Genomic DNA, 12,430 nt, shown 5'->3' with positions numbered 1-12,430 from the left:
GGGCAATCTGGGATAGCAGAAGGAGTTTCTGTCCATGCAGAGGTTGGAATAACATGCTCTGTTATGTCCCTTCCAACCCAAATCCTTCTGTAATTCTATTATTTAAGTGCTTCCTTTTGGTGTTATCCTTTGGTCTGTACATTGTTATACTTTAAGTACTTACAAGATTATAAAACAAAACTGCAAAGAGCTAACAAATGTTTGTTTAATGTGCAAAATATTTTGAAAACTCTGATTTTTTTCCCCCATTTAACTTGACACTTCCAAAGGTATCCGTGTTTCCTGCTGAATGTCAATGCAAATATCTTAAACCTCAGTTGTGATGGGAGACTGATGCTGACAGTCCCTGCAGATGAAAATCTGGCCTCTGTAATGAGAAATGTCACTGTCAGTCATTCCCTCCTGGCAACGAGGATAAAATCTGTCCAGAAGAAGTTTTGGCAGGGAGCTGGGGGTCTCCCCCAGGAGCTCCTGGTGCTCAGGATCCCTCTCCCAGGGCTGGATCTCACAGCTGAGGAGCTCCAGCTCAAGATTCAGCCTCTGGCCCTGCAGAGCTTCCAGATGTGCTCAGTTTCCTAAAGCAGAGGGAGCACACCCCTCCGGGGCTGTGAATGGGAGTGAGCTGGGCCGGGCTGCCTTCATCCCGACTCTCAGGGTGGGCGGGAGCCAGGACTTGCTGCTGCCTTCTAGGAAATCAGCCTGCAGCCTCCCGGACAGAGATTTGGTTTTATTTCATTAGCAAAGCCCCGAAAAGCCGATTGCTCCTCGCGTCCTCCTGCTCTCCACGCTTCATTCGGCGGCGCGAAGGGGCCGTGGGACAGGGAGGTGGGGGAATCCCATCCCATCCCATCCCTCTGTTCTCCCTCCCCTTCCTTATCCCTCCTGGCCGCTGGGAATCGCAGTCTTTGATCGCGCCGAGGAGCGGATGAGGCGCCAGGGCAGCTCCTGCCCCCAGCCCGGGATGTAGCCGGAGCCGCCGCCGTCTCCGAGAGGTCTGTGCCTCCTTCCCCCCGGGGCTGGCTGGGCAGGGATGCCGAGCGGGGCTTTGCTCTTTTGGGCATGTGTGGGTATGCCAGGAAGGGATTTCTGCAGGGTTTTGCTCTCTGGGAGGCTTGGAGCTGGTGCAGTGCTTGGGGTCGGGCAGGGGGGACAGGTCCCATCCTTTAGGGTGAGGTGGCTTCAAGGCACATTCCCTGACATCAGCCTAAACACTGCCAGGACTCGGTAACTCTTCAGAATTGTGGCTGTGAGAAATGCACTTTGTTTGTTGGTTTGATTTTTTTTCTTCTTTTTTTTTTTTAATCCTTTCCCCCCACCCTTCCTTTTCTGGTATTTTTTTTCCCTTCTTTTGTGGTTGATAGTACCAAACCGCAGGATTCTGCTGCCAGAGAGTTCTTGTAAGGGTTTGTCACCTGCGTGGGGGTTTTCCCTCCTGGAGGTGTGGGTGGATTCAGCCTGATGGGCTGGGGGAGCTGCAAAAGCTCAGCCTAGAAGTGGAACTTGTTCCTGATTTTTTTTTTTTAATCTGGTGCTGCTTCCACTTTTGTTCAGTAGTGGAACTGAGATAGAGAAACTTTCCAAGAGAAAGTAGAAGGGGGTTGATGAATTGGAATGTTTTTTAGTCTGTTTAGGTCCTTTAACCAGCAAAGCACTCGGGGAATGTGGGGCAGATTTATTCCCTGCAGTTTTCTGCCTGGGGCAGTCCCTGTCTCTTCTGCAGGGCTGTCCCTGGCACTGCTCATGAGTGGGACACGAGGTGACATTGCTTCTGCCAGCACTTCTGTGCAGAGACAGTGATGACCTCTGACATGAGGAAACGTCCCCAGACTGTGACTGTGGAGGATGGAAATAATTCACAGTGCCTGCAAATCCTCACCTTTAGTCCTGCTGATTTAAATATATGGCTGGCATTTTTTTCTTTGACTAAAGCAATTACTTCTGAAATTTCCTGTACAAAAAAAGGCTTCTCTGACTGCCTTAACCTCCAAATCTCCTCTGAGCACACAACTGGAGCAATGGAAAGTGGTGTGTCCCCCACACAGGCTCTGGAAATACTCACCACTTGCTCCATGTGCTGCTGTCTCCACATTCCTTCCCTGGGGGTGAGTGACAGGAGAGAGGCACCAGCGTGCTGTGGGCTCCCTGCCTGCCAGCAGGCTGCTGTCCCTGTGCTCCCCTCAGCCCAGGCTCCACGCTCAGCCTGGCTGGTGCCACCACTGACGGCAGAACTGGATGGGGAGGGACCACGGGGTCCTGGAGCTGGGGCTTGGGATGTGGCAGGTGAGTTGAGGAGAGGGAACTCCTCCAGATGTGTGACTTCCACCACTTCAGACAGGTGCATTTCTTATTCCTGATTTGCAGGTAGGAAAATGAATGTTGGAGAGGAGGCAGAATGGTGATGGGTTTGCCTCTGAGGTGACAGAAGAGGTGAAGTCCCCGTTTCTTGCTTTAGTCACAGAAAAGATCCACACCCTGGGGTCTAACCGTGCCCAGTCTGGGTTAAAACCAGGATTACTGTGAGGGTGGGCAAGCCCTGGCACAGGGTGCCCAGAGAAGCTGTGGCTGCCCCATCCTGGGAAGTGTCCAAGGCCAGGTTGGATGGGGCTGGAGCAACCTGGGACAGTGGAAGGTGTCCCTGAAGGAGTGGAAAGAGATGAGCTTTAAGGTCCCTTCCAGCCCAAACCAGTCTGTGATTCTTTGATGATATTGAACTGACACAACAGGGTGGAAGCTCCTGCCTGAATCAGAGCCTGCAGTAAGCTGGATCAGTGCAGGCTGGGGGAGTTTATTATTCTGGATTTTGGGTCCCATATCACCCTGGTTAACATGAAAAGGTTCCACACAATCCAGTGCTTTTGCCAGAGTTTGGCATCCTGGTTGTCAGCAGTTGCACAGAAGTTTCAAGGAAATCAAGAGCAGTTTGGTGGCATTGCAAAATGGCAAAAATTAAATTTTAGTTCAAAGAATTTGGAAAATGCTGACTTTTTGCTGCTGTTTGGCACACATACCTCTGCAGCCAGGGCAGGCTCTGATTTCCTGGAGGTGACAGTCAGGGTCCTGAAACCCACCTATCAAATGTTTGCTGTTTTTTATAAACAATGACCTCATTTTGTGAGCTGGAAAAATAAAGCAAGTGTTTCCCATGGCTAAAGGCTTCGGTTACACTGCAGTTGTTCCATTCATCTTCAATAAATAAAAAAAAAAATCACAGACAGAGAAGGGTGGTTAACAACACCCTGTTACAACTTGCACGTTTTTCCATCCATTCTTCCAGCAATTTAGATCTGATTTAAACAGATCATGCCTGGGTCACTCACTCACTCATGTGCATATTTATTTTTCCTTGAAATTGCTACAAAGCTGCTGTGTTTGAGGGGAATCAGGCATTTGCCAGGAGCCTCTGCATACCTGTCCATCAAGGTGCAGAGAAGTGAAATGTCCCTGCAGGAGAGAGTACAGGGCTGGTTCTGCCAGAAGCAGTGAGGCTGAAATGTGGAGCACAGAGATGACAAAGGGCCAACAACCTGTGCTTAAAACCTGGTTTGCTGAGAGCCAGATGAGTGGAACCACACTGCTTCCATCAGGGTGGTTTTCTGCTGACCCAAAATTCCTGACCCAAACTGAACAGCACAGAAATCCAGGCTGGCAGAGCCAAGTGTGGGAGCTCGAGGTCCATGGGCTGGGGCTGGCAGTCAGCTTTGGCCATGCTGCTGAGGTTATTTCTGAATCAAACTGATCCTCAGCCATGGGTAAGTCTGTCCTGTCTGCTTTCAGTCTGTTCAGGTCAACAAATTAGAGCAAAACTATCCTAACAAGTCCTAGATATAACTTCTTGGGAATGAAATAAGAAATAAACCCCTTCTTTGTAAGCTGTTCACATAAAAACTCCACTGGATCTGTGGATCCCTCCTGCCGCAAAATCGCTTTATCACAGCAACTGATGTCATTAAATCTGTGGTTTGAGGAGCCTGGCTGCTCCTTTCTGTGCTTCTTCCTTTGTGATTGGTGTGTGCATCCCAGGGACATGAGAAACATGCTCTCTGTATACCTGGAATGACTGTGGTCATGATAACCAGAATTAATTACTTCTGTACAGTTTAAACCAGAAGTTATTCTGGAATCTCTCATGTGCCAGTGTTGATTTCCATGATCAGAGCAGAGCCCATCACTGGGAGCTCCACTGCTGAGATTGTCCTGCCCAGAGAACAGTGCCCAGCCCCAGGCACAAGCAGGAGGAGAGGAGTGGTCCCCACCAGGTTTATAAACGCAGTTTAGTCCAAGGCACTGAACAGCTATATTGGAGGGACCAAAAAGATAAAATAATGTGTAGGGATTGCAGGAAAATCTGTGTGTTCTTCTCTACCCACCCTCTCAGTGCCATCAGTGATGCCCAGACCTTGTGGTGCCTTAAAAGAGGATGGACAAAATGTGGATTTTGATGTGGTGAAATACAACTTTTACTTCTGCAAAAGTTCTGCCATTTGTCCTTTTGTAGGTCCTGCTCACAATGCTGATTCACACTTGGTTCTTTCTTGCCTGCCTGCCTGTGGTGAGCCATGTCTGGGGACGAGCGGGCCAAGGTAAGGAGCCTGCCTGCCCTTGTGGAGTGTTCCTGAAGGTTTGTCTGTCTCTGGGATAGCCCAGCCCTTCCTGCTGGCTGTGACACCACTGCCAGGGGCATTCCCAAAGCCAGGCAGCATTCCAGGGGCTGCTGTGCTCTGGGGGCTGCTGGTGAGGCTCCAAACAGCCTTTCCCAAGCATGAAGAGCAAAGAGGGGTCAGGGGGCCCATCTGGGGAGAGCCCCTGCATCCCTCCCCACCCTGCCTGGCCTGTCCTCATCCCTGGCAGCAGTTCAGCCACTCCCTTGCATCAGGGATGCATTTCAGCCTGTGCAAGCAACGAGGGGCTTGTGTGATCTGTGGGAGCCTGAGAAACAGGAGGAAAAAGGCTGTTGCTTCTTTAGACACTGCACCCTGCACCTTCCTGCTTTGGGTGTTTGTGGTGAGATGTGGTGCAACATCTGGGTGAGAAAGCACAAAGTGATTCCTCCTGTATCATCCTGCTCCCCAGAGTGACCAGAAAATGCCCACTGCACCTCAGCACAGCCTTTCTGATGTGGAAGAGCCACCTTTAGGTTATGTCTGAAGAGCACAAAGGTTTCCAGAGAGGTGGTGGCACTGCAGGGACAGATGTGTCTCCCTGCTGGGTATCTTCCAGACTTCTGCAGTTAGGCCTGGGCTTAACTCCCTGTGAGCTGGAGAGCAAGGTTACAGCATCAAACAGTGCACATCTAACACATGGCAAGGAAACAGTGGAGCTTTCATGGCACTGGGATCATTTGCATCCAGCACATAATGGTGCTTTAGAGGATGATGTCCTTTCTGGTCTGTCTGGGGACATTCTTGTCTTTTTAGCTTCTGGGCTCCTAGAGTGATGCCCAAGGAGCTGGACCACACTTGGCCAAAAGAAGGCAGCTCCATGTTTAATCTAACTATGAATTCCCCTCATTGTTCCATGATCTTTTACCATTTCTCTTAGGCATGATTTTAGGATTTGCTTCTTGCCCTTCACCCCTCTTTCCCCTGTTTTCTTTCTTCCTCTTCAGATTTGCCTGGGGTGAGATGTGAATCTGAGCTTTGTTTCCCCAAAATAGTTATCTGCTTGTTGGGCAGCCTGCAGGAAGTCTCTGCAGGGAAAGGTTAAGGCACAGATGTTGGGCTGAGACAAGCAGGAACCTCACTGCCAGCTCTCACTGCTTTCCTGGGTGGTGACATCATGGCAGGGATGTCAGGAGGTGTCAGGGCATCGTGCAAGACCAGATTAGGGAGCTGAGGAGCCCTGGGTGACAGTTTGGCAGCCCTGAGCAGAAACTCCAGGTCACTCTAAGATTTATTTTTTTGTGAGTAATTGTAAAGGGAAAAAGATTGGTAACAGCTGCAAATGAGGGGAGCACTTGGGTGCAGATGTTTATGGTGTGCTCACTCACTGCAAATCAGGGCATTCTGCTGGAAAGGCAGCGCTGGGCACAGCATCAGGAGGAGGGGAGAGAAATCTGCTGAGTTGCCATCCTGCATCCAGCCAAGTGAAAAAGTTTCCTATGGTGACATTTGTGTGACAGGAATCATGGATTCTAGGAGTGACACATGGGCTCAGACATCTAGCTGGGGTTAACAGATAGCTGTGAAATCTGGAGATGATAAAGGAATGTGCTCTTTCTTCTCTTTACCTCCTTGTCTGATACTATTTTTTCCCTCAGGATTTGTCATTTAGTTTGCAGCTCCCTGCAGCAAACTGATACAAGCTGGTGCCCATGAGTTATGGTCCTGCCAGGAGCTGTTATTTACACTTTATCAGGTTTTCTTCTATTTTTTTTTTCTTTCCTTCTTTCTAAACCCAGCTGGTCCTTGGAGCTGCCTCTGAAATGATCATTCTGCAGAAGTGTGGCATCCATCACCTGGGGAATTTCTGCATTTCTCAGCAGCCCAAGCCTATTGAAGAGCTGGTCTGAGCCCACTTATCTGTTTGCTGCCCTCCCATTCCACGTGTTTGCACTGAACACACTTGCTGTAAAAAACCATTGAGCCTGAAAGCTCTGGGAGAACCCTTCAAGACAGGAAGAGTTCAGAGAAAGCCCCCACCAGTGGGGAGCTGCTTTACCTTTCTGCAGGGCTATAAACGAGCACCTGAGAAACTCCTCCTTGCACGGGAGGCTCCAGGCTTGCAGAGGTGGAAGGGGAATGCAGGAGCAGCCCCACAGCCCCAGGGGATGCTGAGGACTTGCCTGGGGTGGGGAAGGTTCCCTTTGTGCTAGAACTATGCCATGTCCTCAGGAAAGACAGCACACGTGGATTTTGTGGCAGGAATTCCAAGGGGCTGGGAACACAAACCCTGTGAGGAATCCTGGGGAGCTGGGGGTGTTTAGCCTGGAGAAAAGGAGTCTCAGAGGTGACTTTATCACTCTCTACAACTTCCTGAAGGGTTGTTGTGGTCAGGTGGGGTTGATCTCTTTCTCCAGGCAGAACTGACAGAATGAGAGGTCACAGTCTCAAGCTGCACCAAGGGAAATACAGGTTGGATATTAGGAAAAAGTTTTTTACAGAAAGAGTGATAAAGTTCTGGCATGGCTGCCCGGGGAGGTGGTGGAGTCACCATCCCTGGGTGTGTTTAACAAAGCCTGGATGTGGCACTGGGTGCCAGGGTTTAGTTGGGGTGTTGGGGCTGGGTTGGACTTGATGATCCTGAAGGTCTCTTCCAGCCCAGTGGTTCTGTGATTCTGTGAATTGCACCCATAACAGCACGGACACGTCTCCTCCTCCCCAGGGTCAGGCCGGCTGAAGCTCACAGTCCTTTCAGAAGACAGGCTCCAGATGAAGTGGAAAGAGACTGAGGGGAACATCAGTGGCTACAAAGTTCGGGTAAAGCCCATGGCAGGTACGAGTCCCAGCAGAGATCCCTGTGTGAGAGCGGGACTGAGCTCCACCTTTTGTCTGGGGCACAGCAGGACCTAAAAATGAGCATTATTGAGACCTGAAGGGAATAGAGACAAGGCAGAGGGAGTCACCCACAGCCTGCTCTGTTTCCAAGGGTTGGTTTCACTGGGCTGTACGTGCAGCACTGACAAGGAGCCTCTCTGGCCACCATGGGAGCAGTCTGTAGTGCCACCCAATGCAGGCACTGCCCCTTTTTCACTCCTTCACAGGAAAGAGAGGAAATTCAGCCCTCTTCATCCTAGGGGAAAGGTTTAGCCAGAAACGCTGTTCTCTGGGACTCTGTGAGACAAAAATGAAACAGGTTCCTTGCCTGGCTCTTCTGTGGAGCTCCCAGCTCTCCCAGCACTGCAGGGACAAGGAATGGGAAGTTTTTGACCCTATTTGTGTGGGTGGGCTCATCTCTCTAGCTCCCTACCCCTACTCCCTGATTTCAGGTGCTGAACCTGGCGGTGTTGGAAGGACACGATGTCCCTCAGCTGGAGGAGGGGCTGAGCCATCCTCAGTTGTGGCTGGCATTTCATTCCCGGTCGCTTTCCCAGTGAGCCGGAAAAAGGGAGCTGTGGAGCAGGCGGCAGCTCCTGTGATCATCCACCCGTTTTTAGCTCAGCCCCACCTGTTTCCCAGCCTGGAGCAGCAGGTTTCTCATTCCTTGCCTGCCCTGCTCCTCCTCAGAGCCTCAGCTCAGCAGAGATCGATGAGCATCCCGGGAATGCAGGGAATCCCCAGCACATGCCTGAGGCTTTCCCTCTCAGGCTGGGGAGTTTCCAGCCCCAGGCAGGAGCACAGGGATGGCTGGGTCAGAAACACATCCATCTCCATCATTTAAAGCTTGCAGAGCTTTCCTACAGAGGGGTTTAGGGAGCTGCTGTGCCTCTGTTCTGGCAGCATCACTGCCTTGCTCCCTCTGCTCACTGCCCTGCCAGCACAGAAACCCCCAGCTCCTGGCTGCTCAAGGCATCCCAGCCCCAGGACAGGGTGCAACAGCTTGGGACATGGCTGTGGGGGGCTCTGGAAACAATGCCAGCCCCAGAAATGAGCTGTGCCCTTCAGGCAGCAGCTGCCCTTGCAGACAGATGGGGCAGAGGCAGCACAGCTGGGGTAAGATGAGTCCAAGTGCCAGTGGTGACCTCCAGAGACTCCGAGTCACTTGCTCATTTTGTCACCATGACCTCAATCAGCTGGGTGTTTTCATAAGCAGTTGCCAGTCTTTACACTCTGAACACCAGCTTTTCACTCAACAACTCCTTGGGAAGCTGGTGAGAGTTGCACTAATCCTGGGTGGGAAGTAATTCTCTAATTTCGGCACGTACCAGGGATTTAAAAAACCCACCTCAATCTTCTCAACTCTACATTGAAGAAAAAGAGTAAAAATTAGAGCTCCTCAAAATTTAAAGCATGAATAGGAGCTGACTGCAGTCCCTAGGCAGACATTCCCTGCATTTCAGTGCTGCTTTTGCTACTGTCAGCTTGAATTTAAGCTCTGACAGGCTCTGAACTGTGGCTTCATCCCACCTCAGGGGACTCGGAGCAAGAAGTCATGCTGAAAACCAAGACTCCCAAAGCCACAGTGGGAGGGCTGAGCCCCACCAAGGAATACACCCTGCAGGTCTACGTGCTCAATGGCTCCCAGGAAGCCCTGTTTGCCAAGAGGAAATTTGTGAGTAAGTGGAGAGGGCTGAATTTTACCACTCAGAGCTCCTGAGGCTCTTGGGGTTGTGGCTGCTCTGGCCCATCCCCTGCAGATTGTTTGGCAATCCCAGAGCCTGGTACTATTTTGGTTGGAAGGTTAGAAAGGGAGATGGGGAAAATCCAGGGGATGAGGGAGGAAACTGTGGCTCACAGGCCTCTCTAGATGGGCAATTTCTCTATTTTTGGTCTTCCTACAGTAGAGGAGCTCAGAAATGCATCCCTGACTAGAAACAACCGAAGGAACGCAGGAGCTGCGTCAGGAAAGAATCTCACCTCCTCAGCAGCTGAGCACAGTGGGGTGGCTGAGGCCACCCCACCACCCCTGAACACTGCCCTGTCACACCCAGGTGGGTGCTCTCACTGTCCTGGAGTCACAGGGGTTGATTTTGAGCCATGGCCTGTGCCATGCTACCACAGCTGGAGCATTCAGCTGTCCCCAAAACCATTCCCATTTCCTCACCACAACCTCCCTTCATCAGAGATATTCTTACAGTGAGCCTTGCTAGCCTGGTCTCATCCTCTGCATACGATTCTTAGCTACAGAAACACAGTAAACCACATAAAAATATTTGCTCCTCATTCCAGCCAAGTGAAAATGCACGTCCAGGTACCCAAATTCAGCAGATGCAAACTGATCCTTTAACTGAATGTGGATCCTTTGAGAACAAGCTGCTCCCTGAGCACTAGGGCTGATGTGCTTTTGTCCCTAAGCTCTGTGTCCCAGGACTGGCTGCAGGGGCTCTACACGAAGGATTTCCTCAACCTCCCTGGCTGAGGACTGTATGTAACTACAGAGTCTCGTGTTTCCATGGGCTCAAAAGGGAATTCCACCTGTTGATAGAAGAAAGATCCATCAGGGCCATTATCCAAAAAGTCTTGCAGTAGCTCAGGGTGTTTGCAAGTCACAGATTGCTGAGCTCTGGAGAGCAACTGGGTATGAGGTGCCATGGGATGTTTTCCCTGATTTATATTTTATAAACATTCATTGTTTTTCATCATCAAAGATAATGGGAAGGACACACTTGTTGATGTGACCCATTTTTAACATTAGCTCCTGAGCACACACACATTCCTACCTCTCAGACAGGTATGAATGAAGGTGGTGACAGTCTATCCACCTATTCCCATAAAATTGTAGGAATTTTACCCTTTCTGAGCCCCCTACATCTGTGCCAAATGTGGCTTAGCTCAGCTGAGGAGTGGGATTGCATGGGGATAACACAGTTAGGGACGAGGGGATTTTTCTCTTTGGAGCACAGCAAAGGACAGAGCTGAAAAGAAAAGGCAGAAGGGGATTCAGCCAAAGAGCTCAGGAGAAACGACAAGAAACCAGCCCAGTGTGGAGGCCAGCATGACAGAAACAGCATCAACAACCCCAAAATCATCCCAGCACACTCCTGCAAACGCAGAGCACGAGTCTCCAGGAAAAGAAAAACCCCCAAAGGATTCATTGAGACGAGGTGAGAGGGGGTTCAGACATGTCTTGCTCCTTCTCCTCTGCTGCTTTCCTGAAGCTCATTGAATTCAAGCTTTCCAGCCCACCCTCTGCCCCCCCAGAGTACAGTGCTGCTGGTTGTGTTTCCAATCCCTAGCTCATGCTTTGGGAGTTGTCAGAGCTCACTGGAGAAATTTGGAGTCCTGTAGAACAACATGAATTCTCAGGAAAGATGGAATTAGGCCAAAAATTCCTTCCAGATGATTTAATTTATTGATTTTAATTGATTTGGCACCATTCTCTCTTCACGTTGTCGTCTCCCCCTGCTTCTGGCAGATTCATGTAAGCATTTGTGCTCTTCAGCAGAGCACCCCCAGCCATGGACCTTTCCAAGGTGTTTCCTTTCCAAGCACCAGGGGTGTTTGTTACCCAGCCTGTTCTTCGTGTTTCACAGATAACTGATCCACGAGGATCCTTCAGATTCAGTTGAGATTGTGGTGGCTCCCAGCTCTGCTGAAATGGTGGGAATGGGATGGGCCAGAGCATCCCCTCTGGCCCAGCAGAAATCCATGTCTGTGAGAGGAGACACACCTCCTTGGAGCCTGATAAATCTTTGTGGGATCATCTGTTTCCCCTCCGCCAAAGATGGAAAATTCCCCATCTGAGAAATACTCAAGGAAGGTGCATCCAATTAGCAAAATGCCTTATCTTATCCTCTGCTGAGCTGAAGGCTGGGGTGGGGAGGAAGGCTGAGCTGGAGCTTCCATGGTGCCAGCAGGTTTTTACTGAGAGATTGGATTTAATATAAAGCCATGAAATAATTGTAGCCCACAGGGGATCTCGTGATGGAATGGAATTAAGCAATCACCTGCAATTCTTGGAGACTTAAGCTAGATAAAAGGAAGCACTGGGCTGGGGCAGAGATGGAATGGAGCTGACAGCTTGTAGAGAGCAGTGCTTGGGTTAGCACATGCTTCCTGACAGCTTTAACCCCTTCTTTGCAGAGGTGCAGCTGCACACCACTCCATTTCGAGGTGCTGAGATGGGTTATCCTTGGCTCCATGGATTTCACAGGACGCTGACATGTGCCAGACTGGCAGATGGTCCATTCCACCATCCAGACAAGGCCTTGCACAGCAGATTTGATTTTTATCTTAAAGATGAAGCAGGTTTTCCTCCTCACAATTGCTTCTCTCATACCAAACCTTTCCCCTGCAGGCTCCCAGTTTCAGTGTGACACACCTGCCATGATTGACATCGTCCTGCTTGTGGATGGCTCCTGGAGCATTGGGCGCAACAATTTCAAGCTCATTAAAGAGTTCCTGAGCAATTTGATTTCCCCATTCAGTATTGCAGAAGACAAGATCAGAGTAGGTAGGACATGCCCCTGTTTCCTGACCTTGGGATGTGGATGTTTGAAGGGGTCTTGGTCTCATGTCCCCGTGGTTATGTGCTCCTTTTGGGAGCTGTTATTTCTTTAGGAGGGGGTCCTTGAGCTGCTCTTGGAAGCTTTTCCCATCTGGCAGCAAGCTCTGGCCTCTAGTGGCTGTGAAAAATATCTGCAGAATGAACAGCAGCGCTGTCTTTGGGCAGCCCTAGGTCGGGTGGTGATGCTGAGATTCTTTTGGGATTTGCTGCCATCTCTGACGAGGTGCTCAGCCACCAATGCACTGAGTGCAGCCCCACTGGGGCTGCTGTGAGTTCAGCAGGGAATGGGGCTGCTCCCAGCTCTGAGGGATGCTGACATCCAGGCTGTACATGAAATAAATGGTGTAAATCCTTCTCAGCCCTTGCAGCTGATTGTTTGCCCTGGATT

The 12,430-nt window shown here is 50.4% G+C and overlaps 1 protein-coding gene across 1 annotated transcript in view; it reads left to right on the top strand.

Moving 5' to 3' along the window:
- Positions 1 to 706: 706 nt before the first annotated feature.
- COL20A1 (collagen type XX alpha 1 chain) overlaps positions 707 to 12,430 on the top strand; it is a 51,600-nt gene continuing 39,876 nt past the window's right edge. Inside the window, exons 1-7 of the mRNA XM_064391693.1 lie at positions 707 to 992; positions 4,496 to 4,580; positions 7,321 to 7,431; positions 9,008 to 9,151; positions 9,377 to 9,526; positions 10,439 to 10,639; positions 11,833 to 11,988. Of these exons, the coding sequence (XP_064247763.1) occupies positions 4,508 to 4,580; positions 7,321 to 7,431; positions 9,008 to 9,151; positions 9,377 to 9,526; positions 10,439 to 10,639; positions 11,833 to 11,988 (835 nt within the window). The 5' untranslated portion in view covers positions 707 to 992; positions 4,496 to 4,507. The remainder of the gene's footprint in view (positions 993 to 4,495; positions 4,581 to 7,320; positions 7,432 to 9,007; positions 9,152 to 9,376; positions 9,527 to 10,438; positions 10,640 to 11,832; positions 11,989 to 12,430) is intronic.

Source organism: Passer domesticus, chromosome 16 (assembly GCF_036417665.1).
Source record: "Passer domesticus isolate bPasDom1 chromosome 16, bPasDom1.hap1, whole genome shotgun sequence".
NCBI classification, from domain to species: domain Eukaryota; kingdom Metazoa; phylum Chordata; class Aves; order Passeriformes; family Passeridae; genus Passer; species Passer domesticus.
Note: the sequence above shows the minus strand (reverse complement) of the source record. Positions and strands in the feature narration are given on the sequence as shown.